General features: G+C 41.3%; 1 protein-coding gene across 4 annotated transcripts in view; it reads left to right on the forward strand.

Annotated features, from left to right (window-relative positions):
• The window catches only part of TBC1D15 (TBC1 domain family member 15), an 82,016-nt gene that overhangs the window by 25,248 nt on the left and 31,972 nt on the right, over positions 1–24,796 (forward strand). For 2 of the 4 annotated variants that reach the window (XM_054026620.1, XM_054026602.1), the window contains 8 exons: positions 435–645; positions 7,513–7,615; positions 8,304–8,354; positions 8,658–8,855; positions 10,843–10,971; positions 21,932–22,035; positions 22,301–22,395; positions 24,216–24,332. In XM_054026620.1, coding sequence (XP_053882595.1) covers positions 435–645; positions 7,513–7,615; positions 8,304–8,354; positions 8,658–8,855; positions 10,843–10,971; positions 21,932–22,035; positions 22,301–22,395; positions 24,216–24,332 — 1,008 coding nt within the window. Of the gene's footprint in view, positions 1–434; positions 646–7,512; positions 7,616–8,255; positions 8,355–8,657; positions 8,856–10,842; positions 10,972–21,931; positions 22,036–22,300; positions 22,396–24,215; positions 24,333–24,796 lie in introns of all 4 variants that reach the window. The other 2 variants (XM_054026593.1, XM_054026611.1) reach the window with 2 other exon arrangements.

The following is a 24,796-nucleotide window of genomic DNA, read 5'->3' on the forward strand; positions in this document are numbered from 1 at the left end:
CCTAGAGTGGAATACACATACAGACACCACATCTCAAAGAACTCCAGTTACTTTACAAGTGAATAACTTTTCTTTCTGGGTGGGGTGAGGGGGTCTACTCACATGTATATGATTGCAGCATCAGGGCTTTAGATAGTGATCCCTTTGAGGCAAGGATTCTGCCTACCCATGTGTTTGTACAGTGCCTAGCACAACATAGCCCCAATCTTATTGGAGCCGTTAGGTAAATCTTGGGACATGGCACTTGTAACTGGGATTTCATACAGCCAGTGAATTTACAGATGCTAGACAAACTGGGTAGAAAATTAGCAGTTGAAGGCCCAGTGCCACTGCACAGTTTGTTTCATGGTAAATCCTCTCCTGGGTATATGTAGATGCTAATAGAAACCAGTTTTGGAAACCAAACTGTGATTGTCACAATTTTGTCTTTAAAGATGCTACAACTCATGCAAATGGAGAAAGCAAGTGGTCATTCCAGTTCAGTTTGACAGATCTGAAGTCAATCAAACAAAACAAAGAAGGCATGGGATGGTCTTATTTGGTATTTTGTCTAAAGGATGACGTCATCCTCCCAGCTCTTCACTTCCATCATGGTGATAGCAAATTATTGATTGTGTCCCTTGAAAAATATGTGGTGTTGTGTGAGTAAGTATCAAACAGTTTTTAATTGTTAATATATAATATAAATATAAATAATGTCAATAATTGTAAATTCTAGTAATAAATTTGCCAGTATGAATGTAGGTTCTGAAAATTTAACAGTAACAAGTTAATAAAATCCCTTCCCTTTAATCTTATTTCTCACTACTTTAATAATTTATCTGATTTCTAACAATTGATTTAATAGTTCATGTTTTCATTTCAAATGTTTTGATATGTTTAAACAAGCTTCATCAATCTATTGAAAATCAAACCTCTGCAGAAAGCTATAATGTTTCATGGTGTTAGCATCCTCCAGAATGGGAATAAGGAGACTCGTGTTCTATTGCTCACTTCACTATTGTCCGAGTTTGTGACTGTGAGTTTATTCTCTCTTCCAGTTTCCTCATCTAAAAATGGGGGTGATAATAGTCAACCTATGTAAATCACTTTGGATCGTCAGCGTTCTTCTCCAGACCTGAAAATCTCTGTGAAGCTCAAAAGCTTGTCCCTTCCACCAACATAAGTTGGTACAAAAAAGATGTTATTTCACCCACTTTGTATGTCTCGTATATAAGCAAGATAATTATTATTGATTATAATGATTTCTATTGTAGGTGTCATTGTCAGGCTAAATGAGTCTAGAAGTTAAACTTTGTTTAAAAAAAAAAAAAAAGTACCACCCTGTCATCCAAATCATATATAAATGTTTCCTCCAAAGTGGTCTTCAGAACTCCATTTATTGCTGTTTATTTTTAACAACTTCATGTTCTCTTCTTAAGGATTTGAAGGGGAAAAAAAAAAATGGCCAAGAAACCTGACCATGGATCCTTCCAGTTTCTGATAAAGTTGTTCCTGTTATGGAGCATTATCTGCTCCTGCTCAGCCAGAAATGAAGGACTAAATACAAATCTTGAACTCTGATACCCTCCTGATAGCATATTACGTCACTATTAGACTAGCTTTATGTACAGAACCAGAGGGGCTGTTTTTTTCACTGGGGTTCTGCCTTGCAGGAACTTCTTTTGTGTTGGCCTCTGCCTAGTAGGATTTGTTTTCTGATCAGATGCATAGCTTACGTTTCATCATACCTCCCACTCTATTGAGCTCCAGAAGTTGTTGTTTCGTGTCTTTTAATTATTTGTATTGTGGTAGCCCATAGGAGCCCCAGTCATGGACCAGGACTCTGTTGTTCTAGGCACTGTATACAAACATGTAAAGACTGTCCCCAAAGAGCGTAGAATCTAAATATGACTCACCAGCTATTTAACCATGTCAAGTTTTTTGTAAGCATCATGGCAAAGAACGGATTAGAAGGGCGATAATGAGATTGCGTTGTAGATTTTTATGGGGAGCTGTTCCTCCAATGCAAGAAGAGCAGCATGGGAGGCGGGGCTAGGGTTGCCAACCCTTCCCGGTTTCACCGGGAGTCTCCTGGAATCAGGCCCTATCTCCTGTAGGCTACTGAAGCCAAACCAGGAGATTTTCTGTACTACTCTGCGCAGTAGAAGCAGGGAAATGCACAGTTTTACTTGAGACTTCTATTTGACCCAACAATTTTTCTCAGTACAAATCTGATGGTTTTACATTAGGCCACAACATACCACCTTGTCGAAAAAGGAAATAGTGATTATGAAATTTTGTAATAAATATGTTGACCAGTTCACTGTGTGAAAAGCTTCACAGTGTTAATGTAGTTACTGTAGACAGTCGTCATTTCTAACTGAAAAATATCCTTTCGCTATGCAACCCCCCTCTAATTTGAAAAGCTGTCTAATGCTTTGTATTTTCTTACAGATCTATCTAGAGTTTAAAATATGTAAAATATGTTTTGGGGATTGGAGCGAGTGCTTCATGTTCACGTACTTTAAGTGACTCGAAGCATGTTAGCTATATTTGTGAGTTAATTCTTTTTTAAAACAATATTCCAAATGTTTTCAAGAAATAACATTAAGGTAGCAACATATTTATTTTTCTTGTTGCATTAGAAAAGTAATTTATGGCAAATAGCAAGATAAATTGTGAATCTGTAAATACAGTAATTGTAATATTCACTTTAGTTTGTTAGCGCAAAAGTTTTATGCTTTTTTCTTTTTTGTAGCCAAGTATAAATCTGATGCATTTGGAGAATAAGCCAAGAATAATTTATCCTTATCACCACCTATCCCATTTGGCCCATATTTTACTTGGTACTACTTCCTTTCCAGCATGATCTGTTGTTGCATTACTTTAGCCAAAGATGAATGTATGGTCTCTCATTTTCTTGACAGTTCTCCTTTGAAGTGGCACTCCCTTGACAGTAAAGTTGATACCTTCTCACAACATTCATTCAGTACTATTCTTGAGACGTTAAGTGTGCTCTGAACCAAAACAAACATCCTTCTTTGTTTGCCTATAAACATGATAATAGCAGTATCACAAAAAGAAATAAGGCAGGATTATTAGAACTTGTTTAAAAGGTTTGCTGGTCTAGATACAGTGGCAAACCCTCCTAGTGTAGACATAGTTCGTAAGTCCTTTTGCTGGGATATGTTATAACCTGTTCCCCAAATGAAGTAAGCTATATCGGCAAAAGGATATTTTTGCTGGTATAACTGCATATATATTAGGGCTTTTGCCTGTATAATTATGTCAGCAAAAAATCATACCCCTAAGCAACCTAGCTATACTAGCAAAACTTTTTAAGTGTAAACCAGGCCCAAATATATAACTGCTGCTTAAAGTATACTTCTACCAAAGACTGGATTGTCAGTTTGTGGTCCAGTCCTTAGTAAAGGGCTGCTCCTGGAGCAGACTGGGAGAGAGATTGTGACTTAGGAAGTCAGTTTCCCTCCAGATTTTCCTAGAGCATTGGGAGGAGTTTACACTTCATGATGCACTGGTGTATCTATGCTGCCAGGCCTGTTGGAGGGGTGCCATGATGACTCCCTTCCTTCTTGCGCACCTGTCTGGGAGGGGAAACCTAGCAGTTCTGCAAAGCCTAATTCCCTTTGCATGCAGGAAGCAGTGGTACAGGGTAGTACAAGGAAGCAAAAGGGAGTAATAGGGTGTCCCCATGTCCACCTCTGCCTCTGCTCCCTTGTGCTGGTATGCAGCACAGGCTGCAACCTGGCCACAAAGTAGCATTGATTAGGAGCATGTGAACTACCATGTTGGATCAGACTGATGGTATTCTCTTTCTGGTAGTGGCCACTAGCACTGGTCAGAAACGCACTGAAACATTTTTTCATTGGAATTTGACTATTAGTTGAGATCTAAACATTTCACAGAGACAATTTAATTTTGACAAAGTTCTGACCGAACCAGGCAGGATTCCATTGGAAACCTGCCTGGTTTCCTGCCAGCTTGCTCCCCCTGGTTTCAACTGTCCCTAGGTCTGGTTCAGTCCATCAATTGGATCTGGATCATTGAGAGTTCTGAAATTTTTGGTTTTCATTGCAAATTGGAATGAAACCAAATTTTGAAATTCTCTGCTAAACATAATCAGTTTTCTCTATCTAGATCTAGTACCCAGTACCAAATGCTTCAGAAGAAGGAGTAGAATTCCCAAAAAGAATAATTACTTAATACAGTTTAGGGAGAAGTCTTTTCTACTTGTTTATTCTGATTTATCTTCAGTGTGCCCATTCTTTAAAATTTTTAGCAACTTGTCTTGATCAGGACTTATACATCCTATGATAATAGAATTTTTATTTTTGATGTGATCTAAATTAGCTGTTACCTCTCAAGAAAGAGATTAGGAGTCATTGTGGATTGTTCTCTGAAAACATCTGCTCAATATGCAGAAACAATTAAAAAAAAACCCTAATGATGTTAGGAACCATTAGGGAAAGGATAGATAAGACAGAAAATATCATAATGCGACTATATAAATCCCTGGTACACCTACACCTTGAATACTGCATACAGTTCTGGTCGCCCCATCTCAAAAAAGATGCATTAGAAATGGGAAAGGTACAGAGAAGTGCAACAAAAATTATCAGGAGCATGGAACAGCTTCCATATGCAGAGAGATTAAAAAGACTGGGGCTTTTCAGCTCAGCAAAGAGACAATTAAGGGGAATATGATAGAGGTCTATAAAATCATGAATGGTGTGGTGACAATGAATAAGGAAGTATTATTTACTCCTTCACATAACACAAGAACAAGGGGTCACTCAATGAAATTAATAGGCGGCAGGTGTAAAACAAACAAAAGGAAGTACTTCTTCACACAATGCACAGTTGATCTGTGGAACTCATTGCCAGGTGATGATGTGAAGGCCAAAACTATAGCGGGGTTCAAAAAAGAATTAGATAAGTTCATGGAGGCTTGGGCCATCAATGGCTATTAGTCAAGATGGTCAAGGATGTAACTCCATGCTCTGGGTGTCCCTAGCCTCTGACTGCAGGAAGCTGGGAGTGGATGACAGGGGATGGATCACTCAGTAAATTGCCCTGTTCTGTTCATTCCCTCTGAAGCACCTGGCATTTTCTGCTGTCAGAAGACAAGAAACTGGGCTAGATGGGCCATTGGTCTGACCCAGCATGGCCGTTCTTAAATTACATTTTTATTGTTGCATCATTATAGATGTTTCCTTGTCCTGCCCATCATTTGCTCCTCATCTTGTTACTGTGCATAGCACATTGATATAAAAACACTAAAAGTGCTTTCTAAAGATTTTTTTTTGACTAATGATTTTTATTTTAATATGGTGAGAAATAGGGTGCCTTGAGTGCTTGAGAGTTATGCATGGTTGTGGCAGCTAACAAAAATTGAGGTTGTTTGTAGATCTGTATGGAGACAGGACCACACTATCTACAAGTGTCATTGATTTATCTGCTTTGTAAAATCTTAAATGTTTTCTCATTCTGTACCCCACATCTTCCCTCTTTTCTAAATCAACTCCTTTCCATAGTTTCTCCAACAAATATTTGAACTTCTGTGTTTGCTTAATATGATCAACATAATAAAAATAAAAATAAGATCATATGTCTCTTGTGATAACAACCAACTTCAAACCTTATAATGTGTAAATCCCCTTCCCTCCTCTTGCTAGTATCCTCTCTCCTTGCTTAATTTCCTGACATACATAACCTCAGTTACAATATGTTCTCTTTATTCTCTCTGTGATGTGTCAGACACCTGTGATATTATATACAAATGTTACATAATCAGTTATTTAATGTTTTGCTTTCTTGCTGTTTCCATTATTCATACATATTGTGCCCTTGATATTCATATAGGGATAGCATAACTACTTTCTAAAATAATGTAATAGGATAGGCTGGCATTTCCCCCTCCTCCTCCTGGACTTTGATAACCTTTTTGCCTTCCATCTAATAATATTCTGTTATGAAAGTATTCAGTCACTGCGTAAGTCAGTATGTCTGAAGTGGCGGAGATGGAACAAATATATTTATTGGATTTGTCACTTTGAACAATCTGTGCTATTTAATTTGGCTTTGTATCTCTGATTTTATTGAATACAATCCTGTTCTGATGCCACATTGTCAAAGCTGGAATTTTGTGAATAAATGCTTTTGTGAATGTGTGTAACTCCACATTTTGTTTTGAACAAGTATCTGTCCAGAGAGAGAATGTTTAATTAAAATGGAAATTTCTTACAAGGGTTTTCATCCTCCTGGCTTGGCAAAGCATAATACATGACTCAGCCTTTGCCCCCTCTGCTGCTTTTAGCAAAACCCAGTTGAGGTTTATTAACTGCCATTGCCAGTGACCTATGACTGTGGTCTGGCAGACTTGAAATGAGATCTCTTGTTGAATTTCATATCCTCCTGCATTAACATTGTATCCTGTCATGTTGGAACTGAAAAGAGATAAGAACTTTAATAACTGTTATCTTAGACTTTAATAGCAAGGCATGTGTTCTATGTAGCAATGAAATAAAAAGTAATTTTTGTTTCAAAGACTAGAAATAGTGAATTTAACCAATTGATTTCCTGGATAGTGAGCCTCAGGTGAAGGGCAGTGGAGGGAGGGGTTTGCCATAATTTTTTAGACGCTTCACTGAAATACTAGATTGCTCAAATACGTTGAATTCAGCCATCTGATGATCAGGTTTCAGAGTGGATTTAGCATTTGGATTCCAAACTAGAATACCTTTTGCAGGGCTGTAATATGACAGTTCAGTTTAGGAATATAATGACTATGCTATTTACAAACTGCATTAATTTTATATGCTTATATGGCTGAAAGTAGATATGATTGTAATATTGTTGATTGAAGAACTCACAAAATAAAATCAGGAAGACTTGCATTGTTGTGGGAAAATGCAGTTTATTACTAGATTACTTATGCATTTATATGCTAAATTTCTTATACCATTTAAAACTTTTTGTTGGGTACCTTAGCATGAAATCCACCAGGTGCTGAGAACAACCCCTGGAATGTATAAGGAATATACAGGGTCTGTTATACTCCTTTGCTGTTATAGTTTATTTTATTCAAGGATGTTTCAGCATAAACTTCTAGGGAGACACAATCAAGCATCCATACACTTCCTCATTAATCAACTGATGTTTTTGTTACAAAATTTACAACGAATCATAAAGTGCAAAAAGTAATTTCAAAGGAGAATTGTGGCACTTAAGTCATAAGGCACTATGTACCATTATCTTAATGCTAGCCTGTTAATTATCAATGTATTTTGTTAATCAGACTTTGGCTTTTAAATAGATTGAGAACTATGTATAAAAATGGAAAAAATGCATATTGTAAATATTTTAGTAAGTGTATTGTGTAAAGGGGCTAAGAATGATTTTGTTCAGCATCAGCTTTTCTCACACAAAGCACCAATTGTAACTTACACAACCTAAATTTTTAAAAACATTTGTAGGAAAACTTGTGATACAAATTGTATTTTATTACAGATCTCCACAGGATAAAAGAATTCTTCTTGTCAATTGTCAGAACAAGAGTCTTTCACAGTCTTTTGAAAATCTCCTTGATGAACCAACGTATGGTCTAATACAGGTACGTACTATGTATAAAACCTACCTACTCATCAGTATTCCTTTGATTTTTAAAACTAAGTCATCTAAAAACACCTCTGCCCTTCCACTGCCTAAAAAACTTCCCAAGCAATTAAGCTTTCTGTAGAAAGAAAAGAACTTATGTTCTACTTGTATACTGTAACTACGTGTCCATAAAATTTCATTATTTTTCACATGATCAGCCATTCCTTAAGGTTCAAGTGCTGCTCCTCCATGTTGTACAGATATTATTTCAATAGGCAAAACCTTGTTTACTTCAGCTTTGCCTAAATATACTCCTTAATTTTTTTCATAGGGGGGGGGGGGGAAAGAAACACAAGGCAAGTCTTGCCCAAATGTGTTAGGTAATTACTCAAAGAGAGAATTATTTCCACCAGTAATGTTTTTTCACCCAATATATGTGCTGCTCAGTGCACAATATTGCACAAATGTAAACTATTCTGTTTTATAACTGCCAATTACTGGGTGAAATCCTGGCCTCACTGAAGGCTGTGGCAAAATTCCCATTGACTCTTTGGGACCAGGATCTCACCCCATTGATTTGATTTACAAAGGAGGTAATATTGACTAAATTGTATTAGTTTTCAGATTTAGTGATCAAAGATAGTTTTTTCTGTAAGATTCCTAGCAGGATGCTTCTTGCTTCAAGATGTATTTTCTCTGTGAAGGGAGAACTACTAAACAGAAGAAAGACATTTTGGGCCATTCACCATTGGAAAGTAAGCACTGGACATGACTTATTATTCTAATATAAATAGGCTAGATTTAGCTAGCACATCATTGGCCAATCTCTCAAACAAAATCATTAGTGTTAGACTAATACCTGTTGTGATTTCTCATTTTTAAACCTTTTTTAGCACATTACAATTATAGCAAGTTTGCATAGTATTACAAAAACTTTAACTTTCAGAATAATTGTTGAGAAACTACCCTTGGTTATAATTTTATATTTTGGTTAGAATAGTTGTCTGAAATGTGAGGCTGTTACTGTTAACTTGTTTTCCTCTCCTACTACTATATAGAAATTGAAGAAGGATCCGTATACAGCAACTATGGGAGGATTTTCCAAAGTGACAAACTATATTTTTGATAGTTTGCGAGGAAGTGACCCTTCAACTCAACAACGACCACCATCTGAAATGGCAGACTTCCTCAGTGATGCTATTCCAGGACTAAAGATAAATCAACAGGAAGAACCAGGATTTGAAGTTATTACACGTGTGAGTGTGTAGTTAGGGTGACCAGATAGCAAGTGTGAAAAATCGGGACAGGGGGTGGGGGGTAATAGGAGCCATATAAAAAAAAGCCCCAAATATCAGGACTGTCCCTATAAAATCGGGACATCTGGTCACCCTGTGTAGATAACATATTAGTGTAATATAGACATAAAGCACCTTTCTTACATACTGACTATCTTCACCACTACGGTCACTGATTTTAAAATTGTTGATGCATGTTGTGTTTGCTCTTGAAGCTTTGGTTTGTCTTGTCTATAAAGTAGAGGTCTGCTCAGGCCTAACTTTTAGGCTGAATCCAAGCCCACCTAACTTAATCTGAGCCTGAAAAGGTCAGCAAATTTTACAACCCAACCAGACCCTGACCCTTCTTGAACCTGAGTCAACACTGCCACCTCCTACCCATGAGGTCTGCTCTCCTCTTGCCTGTGGGATTGGCATGGCAGCAGCTGCATTCTCTGCTACTGTTGAATGCTGGCCCCTGCTGTGCAATGTGTGTGCTGCAGAGTGAAAGGCACAACACTGCAAAGTGGCAGTGGCCAGCGAGAGCAGGGCACACAGTCACTGCCATGCCAACCCCACAGGCTGGAGGAGGAGAGTCCAAGAGGGTTCAGTTGTTTTTCCATCTGATCCAGATCAGACACTTGTAGTTGCATTCCATCGAGTTGCAGGGCACTACTATAAACCATGACATAGCATAAGATCAACATTAATAGCTTGAGAATGTACATAAAAATTCTTCCTTTCATGCATTCAGAGAAAAATGAAGTGTTGTTGCTTAACATTAGTGTCCAATTTATCTCCCATTGACACCGGTGGAAGCTCAGGTTGCTCATTTTACGAAACCATCCCCATAGAAACTAAACTGGTTCAGTTCTTGCTTGGCTTATTTCCTGTGTTTGGCTTTAGATCTATATTATGTATTTATATCTTCAATCTCTCTTAATATATATGTGCAATGTACTTTATTTTTGCATGTTTAATTTAAATAGTTTAGAATATCCATTTATACTTAAAACAGGTTTAATTGTATTAAAACAAAATACTAAATGGAATGCTCAGTTGTAGTTGTATTATAAAGACTTGGGTATAGCAACTAATTCCATGCACTTGTAATTCAACCATGAATCACTTATTGTGAACTCTGTGGATCTCTTTTACAGTTAATAAAATAATTTTTATATAAGTGATTCATGGCAGTGAGATTAGTTAAGCAGCCCAATGCATTGACGTGGCATTAAATATTTCAGAAGCAGTGTTTATAAAACTTTTAAAAACTCAAATAATTCAGGTTTCCTCAATAGCTGAAAATGAAAATTGTCAGCAAGTTCAACTACGTAATCTGTAGGTTCCTTGGATTTACTACCCAGCAGTTGTTCAGTTAACCATGGATGTAACAGAAAAGATATGATTTATTTGAGATAACATTGACCTGTGTGCCTTGATATGCTAAACTTGTGTGGCTTCTAAGTAGTTAAAACCAACTTGAGCTGAAGTAGACTTTGTTTCTGCCATGTGCAAAATATTTTGGGCATCAGGGCTAAAGTAGAAACTGTCTAAAGCCTGAGCCCTACTCAGTGCTCACATATTTGGGTTGAGGACTGAGGGGAAAGTAATTTCCTGATCATGGAGCTTTGCTGCACTTTCAAAACTGCCCTCTCTCTGGAGCTGAGGGGAGAAAGGCCAGTGTATGTACACAGCAATTGATCTGCTAGTCTCATCCCCAAATCCCTACCATGCTATGATGTGCAAGAAACCCCTGTGGAACTGTGGCATGCTCCTCAAATCTGTCCGTTTCCCCTTCCCTTTTAACTCCCTATACACAGTGCCATGTGCTGTGGCTATAGCCCCAAGTGCATATGGAGGAGAGAGCTGGATTTAATACTATTGTATGAGGGTTTTTTTTTTTTAAATAAAATTAATGGATCAATGCAATGACATTCATGTAACATTGGGTTTTTTAATATTTTAGATTGATCTAGGTAAACGACCTGACGTTATCAGAAGAGAGCCAGTGTCTGCTGAAGAATGGACTAAGAACATGGATTCAGAAGGAAGAATCTTAGATGCTGACTCCATAAAGCAAATGATATTCAAAGGGGTAATTTATGTTCATTAATGAAGCTGTTGCTAGGAACAGAGTCAACCAACCCCTTACGGTCAGATTTTAGTTTTCCCCTTCTCTGCAAACTCTGCCATTGAGCTGATCTTCTTATGCTTGCAATTTCCAGAAGACTTTGAACTTGTCAGTGTTGTTGGACAGGGTAAACAAAGTCTGTTGAGTTGTTCAAACAATGTTAAGGCAAGTATGCAGCAACACAAAGAAATGCTGTCTTAAGACACAGAGGACTTTTTATTAGCTGGTAAGAGAATTTGGAAGTAAAAAGGTGGACATAGGTGACTGGGCCTTGGCCAATACAATAGAAGAGGCAAAACTACTTAGGGAGGGAAAGCGTTCTAAACTACGGCCATGTCTATGCTACAGACTTTGGTTGACATAAGTTACATTGGTGTAAAGCCTTTGTGGTTAATGTATCACTTGTGAATTCGTACTTGGCTGCTTGCATTGGTCTTTGACTATTCACCAGGAGTGCTTGTATTGATGTAAAGTGTGGTACATCATGGGTAGGTATTATAGTGTGCCACACACCGCCCTGTGGTGCAGTGCCTTTTGCAGAATTTTTGCAGTGCACTGTGGAGCGCACACAAGTTGTGTAGGGGGGGCTGTGAGCAAGGGGTCAAGTTCCCATCATGCAACTTTTTCCATCCCATAATGCCATCCCATAACTTTTATGCCTTTTTTTAAAAATCCCACAAACCCACATGGCACTTTTTGCTATCTACTATCTCTGAGAGAAGCACAGAAGCCGTAGAACTTTGCGCTATTGTCATGAATGTTACAAACACAGAATGAACAATATTCTGTTATTTTCAGAGCTCAGAAGTTCTGCAACTACAGAGGACATGTTGATTTCTTTGAGGACAGATGGCTGTAGTACATAGTGAAAAACAATTCAAGGTTGTTGGTGGCATTAATGGAGTAGCTGCAGATGACGGAGCTTTGGGGCCTGGGAAACAGCAACAGCTAGTGGGATTGCATTGTAGTGCAGGTTTGGGACAATGAGCAGTGGCTGCCGAACTTTCAGATGTGAAAGGCTACATTCCTGGATCTGTATACAGCGCTCACCCGAGCCCTTCAGCGCACAGACACCAGAATGAGAGCTGCACTGACAGTTGAGAAGCAAGTGGTGATTGCACTCTGGAAGCTTGCAGTGCTGAATTGCTACTGGTCAGTGGGAGATCTTTTTGGAGTTGAAAAATCCATGATGGTGGCCATTGTCATGCAAGTGTGTAGAGCAGGAATCTCAAACTCAAATCTACATGAGGACTAGTACATTGACCCGAGGGCCGCATCACTGACACCTTTTTATATACAGGTACAAAAGCCCCTGCCCCCACTCCACCCCTTCCATGAGGCCCTGCCTCTTCCCACCCCTTCCCCAAAGTCCCCCCCCCAACTCCGCCCCCTCCCTGCCCCTCTTCCAACCCCTTCCCCAAATCCCGGCCCCGGCTCTTCTCTGCCTCCTCCCCTGAGCGCGCGGCTCCCCGCTCCTCCCCCCTCCCTCCTGGAAAGCGCTGAGCACCACCAAACAGCTGGAAGTAGGCGGAGGAGCAGGGACGCGGCGCGCTGGGGGGGAGGGGGAGCTTGGTAGCTTCAGGAAATAACTTGGGGGGGAGGGCGGGGGGGCAGGCGCGCGGGGAGCTTGACAGGCCATGGGCCGTGTGTTTGAGACCCCTGGTATAGAGCTGTTAATTGTATCCAGCTATGAGGACAGTGACTCTAGGCAGTGTGCAGGATATCGTGGCTAGATTTGCAGCTATTGGGTTCCTGATCTACAGTGAAGTGATAGATGGCATGCATGCTCCTATTTTGTCCCCAGCCCTGTTACTCTGAAAAATAGGTTTGGGGCACCCCTACAATAATCTGCCTATCATTTCCTTAATCTGTCCTTCCCTGGGTATGGGTCTTAAAGGTAGTCAAGGAAACACTTGGAGGATACAGATATAGCCTTCTGATTAAAATGATTGACACGGGCAGTGTTCTTTCCAACACAAAGTATCTTTTTATTACTATAATAATCCCTAATACAGTGTAATCTAAAAGCATGAATTAAACACACATCCCTTGTTGCAAATTAAAGAGAACTCAAACTGCAGTACAGTTTGAATGATGTTAAGTGGGTGTGCTCTATTACAGATGACCAGTCTGTACAGGGTGCTGACAGCAGTTCTTAAATTGGACTTTAAATTTTACATAGGTAAATTGCAATGAACACAACATTTTATGCACCTTTATCAACATACACACACATACTCACGCTAATCTCACACTATACTATACTATACTGTAATGAGAATTCACAAACACTCTAAAATCCATTGAGGTCACTCTTTGATTGCTGCTGTTGCCAACTCCCGTCAGTTATCAGCGTGGCATGCGTTCTCTCTCCTTAGCTCGACTCTTCAATTCTTTCAGCTACGTTGCTGACTTCCTTCAGCAGTTGCTCTGCTCTGCCCTCCACTGTTTTAACTGCCCATCTTTTTAATCTTTTTATTCTGTCAGCTATCAGGTCTTTTCTGAGCATTCTCACTGTTAAACGTTACCTCATTCTTGGATGTATGCCAACATTGTGCACATGCTCACTGCAGTTATTTACCGCAGAGTTAAGACCTTGCCCTACTTGGCTTTTTGCCAAGTCACCATTTTAGATACTCTTGGCTTTCTGCCAATGACCTTTCCCCCACTTTTGCATTGGGCATGCTCAGCCTAAAAACACTTTGTGGTCATACCTCATTTTACTTGCAGTGGTCACGTGACTTACAACGCTCAGTTTTGAAGTGACTCCTGCTTAGTCAAGTGGGAAGCTAGGGTTAGAAAACGGAGATTAGAAATGCAAAATGGAGTCTGGGGAGTTTCTCCGGTACCAGCCCAACAGAAAGAGCTACTTCTGTATGGTTATGCAAGTGTTGGGGATTCTTCACTGATATCCGTGTGGACTGATCAGGGATGCATAACACTCACATCTTTAAGAATGCAGAACTGTTCAGGAAGCTGCAAGCAGGAATATTTTTTCCCAACCAGTGGATTGTCATTGGTGATGTTGAAATGCCAGTGCTCCTGGGAGACCCCGCCTACCCCTTGCTTCTCTGGCTCATGAAGCTGTGTGCTGGCCACCTTGACAGCTCCAAGGAAAGTTTCAGCCACTGGCTGAGCAGGCGCAGAATGACAATTGAATGTGCTTTCAGTAGACTGAAGGGATGCTGGTGGTGTTTACTCACTAGATTAGATTTTAGTGAGAAAAATATCCCTATGGTTATATCTGCCTGTTGTGTCCTGCCTAATGTCTGTGAGGCAAAGGGGCAAAAGTTGCTGCAGAAGTGGAGGGCAAAGGTGGAGAGGCTGTCTGCTGACTTTGAACAACCAGATGAAAGATCATTAGAAGAGCTCAGCTTGAAGCTATGTGGCTGATAGGAGAACTTGAAAGAGCACCTTAATGCTCAGCCTCGGTAGTCTTTAGCTGGACTATGCTCAACCTGGCCCTGAAGTTTTGAGGGTTACTAGGAATTGCATAGCACTTAGTTCATTGGTTCATTAAAAGATGTAATTCATAAATGTACACTATGTGCTGTCTACTTTACATTTATAATCATTACACTACTTTTTCACTGAACCTATGAGTTGTGGTTCTGTTCTATTACAATGATGTGCTTTGAGTATTGCTAGGCATGTTATTAATAGGGCGCTACCAAATTCATGGTTCATTTTGGTCAGTTTCATGGCCACAGGGTCTTAAAATTGGTCAGTTTCACAATTTCAAATGTTTACATCTGAAATTTCACTGTTGTAACTGGGAGCGGGGGGGTCCTGATCCAAAAGGGGATTGTGTGGGGGTCTCAAAGCTGTTGTAAGAGGGTTGCAGGATTGCCATACTCACTTCTGTGCTGCCTTCAGAGCTAATTTCTGAAGGCAGCAGCTGCGGAGTTTCCTGCAGCAGCTGGGGGAGGCTCCCAGAGGTGGAGGCTGGTCTGATTTTCCCAGTGCTGCTGGAAACACCCCAACCAGGGGATCCTAGCTGCTAGTCAGAGCCAGGGTGCCCCATCCCTGGCAGGAGCCACGGGGTGGAAGCCTGGTCAGGAGCCGAGGGGGGAGGACAGCAGCCCCGAGCCGGGGCAGGAGCCTGGCAGGAGCTGTGGGGGCTGGAGCTGCAGGGGATGGCAGCCCCCGGCCCAGGTCCCTGAGCCCGGGCAGGAGCTGCAGAAGGTGGAAGGCCCGACTCCCGCTGGAGCCGCAGGGGGTGTGGCCCCCTGTCCAGGTCCCTGAGTCTGGGCAGGAGATGAGGTGGGGGTAAGCAGCCCCAAACCTGGGGAGGAGCCATGGGGGGGGGCAGCCCAGAGCCCGGGCAGGAGCCATGGTAGGGGAAAGGGAGTGGAAGCCCAGAGCTTGAGCCCGGCCAGGGGGAGATGGGGGCGGCAGCAGCAACCCCAGAGCTCAGGAGTCCGGACCCTGGGCAGGAGCCACTGGGAAGGCAGCCCAGTGCCCCAGCATTTCTGCGCTGTCTGTGGAGGTGGGTCTGATCTCCCTCGGATAACGGCTGTGCAGGGGAAGGACAAGTCCTGTCCCTCCCCAGCCCAACTATTTCAGGGAGATCAGATTTCCCAGGGAAGAGCTTATTTCATGGTCCATGACATGTTTTTCATGGCCATGAAATTGGTAGGGCCCTAGTTATTTCTAAAAAATAAAAATGTATTACAGAGCAAAAATAGTGTGCAATTAAAAACTATGGTGCAGACTTATAAACTAAAATCAGCGGTTCTCAAACTGCGGGTGGGACCCCAAAGTGGGTCGCAACCCCATTTTAATGGGGTCGCCAGGGCTGGCTTAGACCTGCTGGGGTCCGGGGCTGAAGCCCAAGTCCCACCTCCTGGGCTTTGGCAGGTCAGTGTATGTGAGGTTGTGGTTTTCCTTAGTGTTCCCTGGTGTGGAGTGATAGGGATGCAGCTCTTGATGCCACCTACCGTGTGTGGGGGAGTTGGGGGGGGGGAGGAGGGGCATAGGAGGTGCTAAAATGGAGTTAACAATCGACTGCGATGGGGGGCTGTGACTGTTGGATCTGTAGGTTAGCAAGAGTCTGCAGCATTCGTGTTTTGCTGTCTGAGAAGCTCCATTATGTCCTAGAGCATCTCCCTCTCCTTCTGGGACTCCTGTGCCTTTCTCCTGTCTGCTTTCTCCTTCTCCAGGCTGTCTGCTATATTCATCCTCCAGGCCCTCTGTTCACAGTCTGATGCCGCACTGGCTTGCAGGATCTCACTGAATATGTCCTCCCTAGTCTGTTCCTTTCTCCTCTTCCTCAAAGTCAGATGTTCCCCTGGATGTTGAAGGGGCCACCCCTCAAGGTCACAACGGCAGCAGCTACAGCTAAAACAGACCGATGTGGTGGTGTATTTACAGTGACAGTGGAAAGCAAAAGATAAGTTGCAGAGCTCTCTTCCCTTACTCTCATAAGAGTTTTAAATAAGACATACTTATTGACACGTCAGCTTTGAAGTGCCTCTGCACATGGGGAGTCTGACCTGCCAGGGATGGATGGTGGGATAGGAAATGAGGCAATTGTTTGGTTGCATAAAACAATAAAACTTCATCCCCTGTTTCCATGGATCTGAGCACAAGGTAGTGGCAATGAATACTGGCACTGTTTTCCAGCGGGAGTAATGATTTCAGCTGATACCTCATTTTTGGGTGTAACAAAGGCACAGTGAACACAGCTGCTGCTGGTGTCCCAAAGCTGCTTGGGTCTGTATACTGCTGACCTGTTTACTGCAATTATGCCTGCTGAAGTCATTGTGGAGTGGCATGGGAATGTCCTATCGTGAAGGAAGAAATAAGGTTGCCATCCCTAGAAACCTTCAAAAGAGGATTGCAGATTTACCTCCGTGAGTTTCATCAAGATCTCTCAAGAGGATGCTAGGGCCATCCCAGTGTACATAAACAAACAGCTCCACGTGGCTTCCCTTTCCCCACCTAACCCTACAGTGGAATAAAAAGCAGATAAGAGCTCTACCTCTGTAGTATCTCTTTTCATATGAGAAAAACAATGAAAAGTAGATAACTATGTAGTGCTATTTTGGGATTGGGCTGAGTGCCATCTTCACATTGGGACTGGGAGTGGCTGGCTCATTACAAAAGCAGCTTTGCCTCTCCTGGAATTGACACCACCTCATCTATTATTGGGAGTGGACTACATCCACCCTGATTAAATTGGCTCTGTCAACACTGGTTCTCCACTTGTGAGGTACTCCCTTCTCTTGTCATTATATAATGCCTGCATCTGTAACTTTCACTCCATGCATCTGAAGAAATGAGGTTTTTTACCCACAAAAGCTTATGCCCAAATAAATCTGTTTGTCTTTAACAGACTGCCACCGGACTCCTTGTTGTTTTTATGGATAAAGACTAACACGGCTACCCCCTGATATTTCACATTTAAACACTGTAAAGAAGAATGCATGCACACACCTGAGATTCCTTTCTCTTCATTGAGCTCACCCATGCCCGGCTGGTAGAACTGGTTAGATTGTGGTGGAATCTCAAAAAGATCCTGGCTCGAAGTGTAGCTGGACCCTCCTGCTACATCTCCCTCCTCTGCCTCTTCCTTGCTGTTCACGGCAGAGGTCTTGGGCTCCTTGGAGGTATCTTGTGTGAGGTGCTTGGTGGGGTCTCCGCCAAGTATTGTGTACAGCTCATTGTAAAAGTGGCAGGCCTATGGCTCAGCACCAGATCAACTGTTGGCCTTCCTGGCCTTGTGGTATGCCTGTCACAGTTGCCTCACTTTCATGTGGCAGAGCTGCTGATCCCTGTCATACCCCTTAACCTGCATCCCCTGTGCAATCATTTTATATGTTTCTGTGACTGGTCTGTACCTCTGCCTGCACAGCCTCTTTTCCCCATAGGCCCAGGAGATTCAATACCTCCTGTCCACTCCAGGCAGGAGCTAGTATAGAGCATGTAGTGAGCAGGTCAGTTGGGCAGTCACATACAAGAAGTGGGGAGCTGCTAGGTGTGTTCTCCAAGGAGTGCAATCAGGAAAAAAGCATTTCAAAAATGCATAGTTTTAAAGGGAATGGCTTCCATGACCCAGGGGCAATGGAGTTCACAAATGTGACTAGAGCGGTCACTGTTGCGTATTGTGGGGCAGCTGCTGGCGGTTTATTAATCTCAATATGGGTCACACATTGTAAGCGTTTGCACAGTGTTGACCACAATATGCCAACCATGGCTCATTATCATTCGAGGAGGTGTTGTTACTGCTTTGCTGTAATGTGGTGCATACATTGACAGGAGATAAATTTGAGTGAAAATAATGTGCAAATAGGTTGGTGCAAAGCTACTTAGGTCAACCTAACTCTACAGTGTAAACCAGGCCTGAGAAGGTGCCTCCCATGAAACTATTAATGCTTTAATGAAAGTGCTATTTTCTTTAGGATGTGAGTCCCCTTTTTTCTGAATTGGTAGTTTTCCCCTCCTATCCTGCCCTTGTTTCTTGCTCTCCATGGTTTGTTCTGGTAGCGAGATTGTTGTGGGCTGTGCTGAAGCTGACCCTGAAGATTTTCATTAATTTTAGTCTTGTTTTGTGGAGTCCTGTAGTATGTGAATTCAGCTTCACTAGTGAAAATCTGGTAGTAAATACAAACTAAAAGTGAAGTTATGCAGAACAGTTGTAGCAAGAACACCTCTCCTAATCAGTTGTCGTGAGTGACGTTTGCTTTTTTTGTTTTCATGCTGATCCAGGTGCCCAATGGGCTCTCTTGCTCACTTTCTAGTCTCTACAGTGTGCTAGGGAGGTGTTGCCAGGCAGGGTCTCAGAAATGCATGACATCTTAAAATGGAGTAATAACCTTATATCCACCATTTTTATTTTGGGCCATCACTTTCTTTCACACATATAGTCCTACATCCATTTTTAACTATTTCTGATATGCCCAAAGATGGAAAACATGGCTTAGAGCAGTTGGTTCAGGAGCCTATTGCAAAGCAGGCTCATTGACTGCCTGTTGTCACAGTGCAGCCCATGTGCGTTTTGCTTGCCCTCTCAGCATTACCCTGCAAACCCTAAACGTAGAAGGCCAGCATGTTTTAATGCCCTAAGCATCTGACAGCCTGAGAAGTGACTCCTTGAGGCCCGCTTCTGAACCCAGGTCCCAATTTGCTTCCCATCTATTGGGTCTGATTACACTTGACTTGGTGGCATAGCGATGCAGCAAATATTTGCTGCACTATTGCGCCTGTTTTAACCTTGTAGAAGAGGGGACTATAGTGAGGAGTAAAGAAATACTGTTGTTATAGCGGATTATTGAACAGTGGCATGGACAGAGGTCAAGAAGTATGTTTGTTTTATCCTCACAGGCACAGTGCAGATGCTTGCCCATAGGAGATGCAAGGGCTTGTCTTATTTGAGGGCAGGTAATGTTCGGGCAGGAGTAGTCCTTGATATAAGAGAGAGACGTGGTAGGAAGTGCCAGATTTACTATGAAAGGATGTTGAGAAATAAACATTCTTGAGTACACACCCATATTATGAGTTGTGTGGTGGGATCATCTGCATGTTATATGCTTTTACTTATAGTTGTGACACAAGGGGTATTTTATATTAAAAATGGCATACCAGACCTTGGAGTATTGGGTAATTGGGTCTAGTGGAGAGCAGGTTTTGGGGATGCAAACTAAAGTTTGGACTTGTTAGTTACAGTACAGTGTTTCAATATTTAAGTCTAGCATTTATCTTCTTATTTTTTGTAATGTTTATACAAAGGTTCAACGATGATGTTTCTGGGGAGGGAGAGAAGTGTAGGGTGAAATGTGACTTAATCTTTTAGTGATATTTTCTTTCACTGTTTCAAGGTTGTGCCTGATGCTTCTGTAGTTTTCACCAGCATCTATGTAATCATTTGATTTTATTCCACTCATTTGGCAAACAAATTGCATTGTTCTTTAAATGCCTTTCTAGGTAAAGGCCAGTCAGATTCTCTGTCCAAGTCTGTGACTGTCTGCATTATGAGCTTAGGGGTGTGATTTTCCCCTGCTGGTGCAGAAGCTCATCAGTAGTGCCCATACCAAATTCATTGACCAATTGACCATTTTGGTCAATTTCATAATCATATTTTTAAAATAGTCAATTTCAAGGTTTCACATGTTTTCATCTGAAATTTCATTGTATTGTAACTGTGGGGGTCCTGACCCAAAAGAGGTTTGTGGGCGGGTTGCAAAGCTGTTGTAGTGGGGTAATTGGATTGCTACCCTCATTTCTGTGCTGCCTTCAGAGCTGGCCTGGGCTCTGAAGGCAGCAGCCACAGAACTTCCTGCAGATTGGGGAGGTTCCGGAGGTGGGTCTGATCTCCCTCCTGAGAGCAGCCATGCAGGGAAAGAGGAAGTCCCATCCCTCCCCAGCCTGGCCGGGACTAACAGCAAGGAGCCCCCAGCTGGGGCACTCCCAGCAGCATGGGGGAGATCAGACCCATCTCCAGGAACCTCCCCCAGATTCAGGCAGCTCCGTGGTTGCTGTCTTCAGAGCCCAGCTATGAAGGCACTGCAATCTTGGAGCTTCCTGCAGCCAGGGGAGTTACCCGGAGGTGGGTCTGATCTCCTGCAGGAGCGGCCACACAGAGCAAGTCTCGTCCCTCCTGAGCCCTGCTGGGACTAGTAGCTGGAGCCCTGTGCATGGGAGCCCCCAGTGAGGCAACCGCAGCCCTGCCAATCCCCCTCCCCTACAATAGCTAGATTTCATGGGGAAGTCTGATTTCATGGTCCATGACACATTTTTTCACGGCCATGTATTTGGTAGGGCCCTACTCATCAAGCTAGTGCGAGTATAAATAGTAGTGAGGCCACAGTAGCATGGGTAGTGGTCTTTGGAACCCCCAACAGGGGCAACTTAAATATTTCACTCCAGGCGGTGTAAGGAATAAATCAACAGGAACTCAGCACTTCTGTCTGATCAATGAAAAATGCAAGTAAGCGTGCTCTAAAATTGCAGTTTATTAGATTTAAGCACACTCAAACATAAGCAATAGGTTTAGAACATCCCAGATATTTACCTAACATCTGGAACAGTATTGAGTAAGTAACTGCAGGTTTGCAGTGGCCAGTTCCTTATACACCAGGGAGAAAGTGTGTCAGGAAAAACAGCTCTCAAGATGGCTTCAGAGGACTGCTCCAAAGCGCACTCTATTAGCTAATAATCTTTTATAACGTCTACAAAACGGATAGGTCATAATGACCCCTACTGTCTCATCACTTTTCTAACTTTCAATAAACTTTTAACATCAGAGGCATCTAAATTCAAGGTTTTCCAACCACCAAGGTTTTCAGACTCAGTTGTTTAGTTGTCTGTCCCCTCCTCCCATTCTGATTGATAGAAACTGCCAGCTAGATTTGACCTTGTCTCTAAAAGCCTGTCTCCATATTAACTCTTAACGATGTGGCGTTCAGTTTCATTACTTCAGGGTGGCTGAATGCAAATAATATGATTGCAGTTAACTTAATCACATTCTGGGGTATACACACCCCTCAAATCCAGGGCAACAGTGGGAGTGGAGGCACATCTGAACCATGCTGAGTACAAATCCATCTGAAACCAGTGGGTATGTACTCAGCACATTTCAACTGTCTCTGCTGCTGCTACCTGTGCTACCGTGGCTACACTGCTATTTATACTTTTGCTAGCATGATGAGAATGCGAGTATGTGTACACAAATTGGGGAATCACATCCCTAGCTTGTAATGTAGACATAGCCTGTGAAACCTAATAACAAGGTGAGGTTGTAGGTACTGTAAAGCTCTATGGGAGGATACTCTTTGCCTTCAGTTAACCTGAAAAGTCGTCTTAACCTTTTGTTTTCAGTTATTGCTTTAAGACGTGTCTACATATTGTGGCATTGTTTCATCACTAGAGCTAGAATCTTACATTCTTTGATTCTTATGTATTGCATATGCATATTTTTCCTTAGGGACTCTGCCATGCTTTGAGAAAAGAAGTATGGAAATTCCTTTTGGGTTATTTTCCTTGGCACAGTACTAGAGAGGAAAGAACTAATTTGCAAAAAAGAAAAACGTGAGTACAGACATACTTTTATACTACAAAGTAGGTTTAAATAGTTTCAGAATTTTTTCAAGCATATGCTTATTGTAGTGATGTGGAAGTCTTCCTAAATCTGCAGAAAGCTAATTGTTTAATGTTATTGAATGCAGTTATCCACGGCTTACTCCTGTATGCGCGTTTTTTTTTTATTTTTTGAGATTGTGACATTCAAAGAAAGAAAAGTGAAATGACTTAGCTAGTTGCATTTAGTTTAAAAATGACCTTTCTTTTTCCTTAGAGATGAATATTTCAAGATGAAACTTCAGTGGAAATCAGTCAGTGATGAGCAAGAAAAACGAAATTCAAGATTAAGAGACTATAAGAGTCTTATAGGTAATTTTCCTTTTAAAGATTTAGTGTGCAACGTATGGATATGAATTGGATTAATGGCAAGATTTTAAAAAAAAGAGAAGTGAAGTTCTTGAGATTTAGAATACTAGAGCCATTGCTCAGAGTATTTTGTGGCCAGAGAATTTGCTGTATAATCAAGCTCCAGAATCTCAGCTTTCACTAAACTTTCTTATAAAGCTTCTTGGAGGTCTTGAGCATGTCTACAATTAATTAGAGACATCCCCAGTGAAGAAGGGCACTGCCTTGCTCCAAAGGAGTGCCATCTGGTCTTCAGTGACTCTGAAATTATAAAAGCAATATTGAGTACAGTTTTGTCATTTTTATCTCATTTTAAGATAAAAACGAGATCCAATATAATCCAGAAGCTAGCAGGTACGACGTGGGGTGCATCAGTGTTGTGAACATCTGCAGTAGCACTTGTATATTCAGTAACTGACTATTTTGCACCAGTATGGAGCAGATGTAGTCACACATGAATTGTGGATACCCAGCTAAATACAGTGATGCAGTGCATCATGGGAACCCTTAAGTCGACTCCATTACCATGGCTACCTGTCCTGTCTAACATTGCTCCCCCGCCAATACACCGAACTGCTGCAACATTCTGTGAAGCTCAGCGAACCTCTGAAAACAGATGTCTTCCTGTTACCAAGACCTTGACAAGGCCCCCCTGCAAAGCTTAAGTCCCGCAAGCGTTTCTGGGACCATTCGTTTAGTCTCATGCAATCAGGCTATGATCAGATGGAGGCTTGGAAAGAAGATTGACCTTCCATGGTCATCTTGGTCATCTCTGAACCAAATTCAAGCCAGCCATGCTAGATGCGGACATCTAATGCACAAATGGAGAATCAAGGACTCCCTGGTGTGTGACTTGCATCTGAAGAAGTGAGATTCTTACCTACGAAAGCTTATGCTCCCAGTACTTCTGTTAGTCTCAAAGGTGCCACAGGACCCTCTGTTGCTTTTTACAGATTCAGACTAACACGGCTACCCCTCTGATACTTGTGTGTGAGTGTGGTTCCCCATGACAGACCATTGAACATATCACTACCTACTGCCCAATTTATAAATATGAGGGAGGCATTACTGCAATAAATTCTGCTACTCCTGATGTAGCCATTTGGCTCAGTCAACTTCAGGCGAAATTGTAGTTGCTGCTCTACACCAGCCATACGAAAGAAGTGCAGTTTGTCATCAAATTCAGGCAGTGAGAACTCTGTTCATTGAAACAACACATAAAATGTACAGTCTATATCTAGGAACAAGCAGGCAGTTTCAGCTCAGTAATAATTACAGAAACAAGACAAACTAAAATTTCATAATACTTGCTATAATGAACCGACCAATTATAAGTGTAACAAAATCGCTTTAAGCTTGTTTGCATATTAGCTTTTTCCCATTATAGTTTTCATATTATGCTGCATATCATATGCATTCAAGTGGCATTTTACAGTTAACTCATCTAAAGTAGTCTTCATTGTTTCTTTGAATTCAGTAAAAATGTTTTATATTTAATCATGAGGTTTCTGTAAAAAGTGTGTAACAATTTAAAAAAAAATGCAGATCTGCTTGTAAGTAAATCATCTTATTCCAGACAGGAAGAATTTTCTTTTAAGTACTTAAAAGCTCCTTTAAAGCATTTTATAATGACATTCAGTGAATATAGTTGGTTATTAAACACATCAAAGCTCTGCAATAGTGTTTTGAGAAATCAATAACTTAAAGAGCATTGTGCATTTGTTAGATATAGGCTTAGTAAAAATTGTTTTGAAAATGTTTTGTATCTGTGGGTTATTTCTCAGAAAAAGATGTAAACAGAACAGACAGAACAAACAAGTTCTATGAAGGCCAAGATAATCCAGGATTGATCTTGCTTCATGACATTTTGATGACCTATTGTATGTATGACTTTGATTTAGGTAAGTGGGACTTGTCTGAATATTTTTTTTTTATAAAAAGTTAATAGTTTAGTGAGCAAGGATCACTTTTCAGAGTATTATTGCATTTCAAAAATCTTTTAGTGTCTCATTATATACTTTATGAAGGTTAATAAAGTTAAATTAAATAGAAATATGGGTGTACATTTTCTAAAGATTTGGCGAATCCAGGGTATACATGTTTACAGTTTTTGCCCATGTTTGCAGAATGTAAGCTTTTAATGATCAGATGCAGGTATTTTTTTAAGTCATACAGAGGAAATGGAATTTTCAAACTATTTGGTTATGCTGATTTGGAACATACCTACCAATCTGCTGTACCACTGAACAATTGTACAAACAATTGTTGTTCAGAAACAAATTTGAAGCTTGGCATCTTGGAAGAAAGGGAGAAAAATCATTTAATTTGGAGTTCATAATTGTGTAAATCACTAGTTAACAGTCTA

Source organism: Malaclemys terrapin, chromosome 1 (assembly GCF_027887155.1).
Source record: "Malaclemys terrapin pileata isolate rMalTer1 chromosome 1, rMalTer1.hap1, whole genome shotgun sequence".
Classification (NCBI taxonomy): Eukaryota; Metazoa; Chordata; order Testudines; family Emydidae; genus Malaclemys; species Malaclemys terrapin.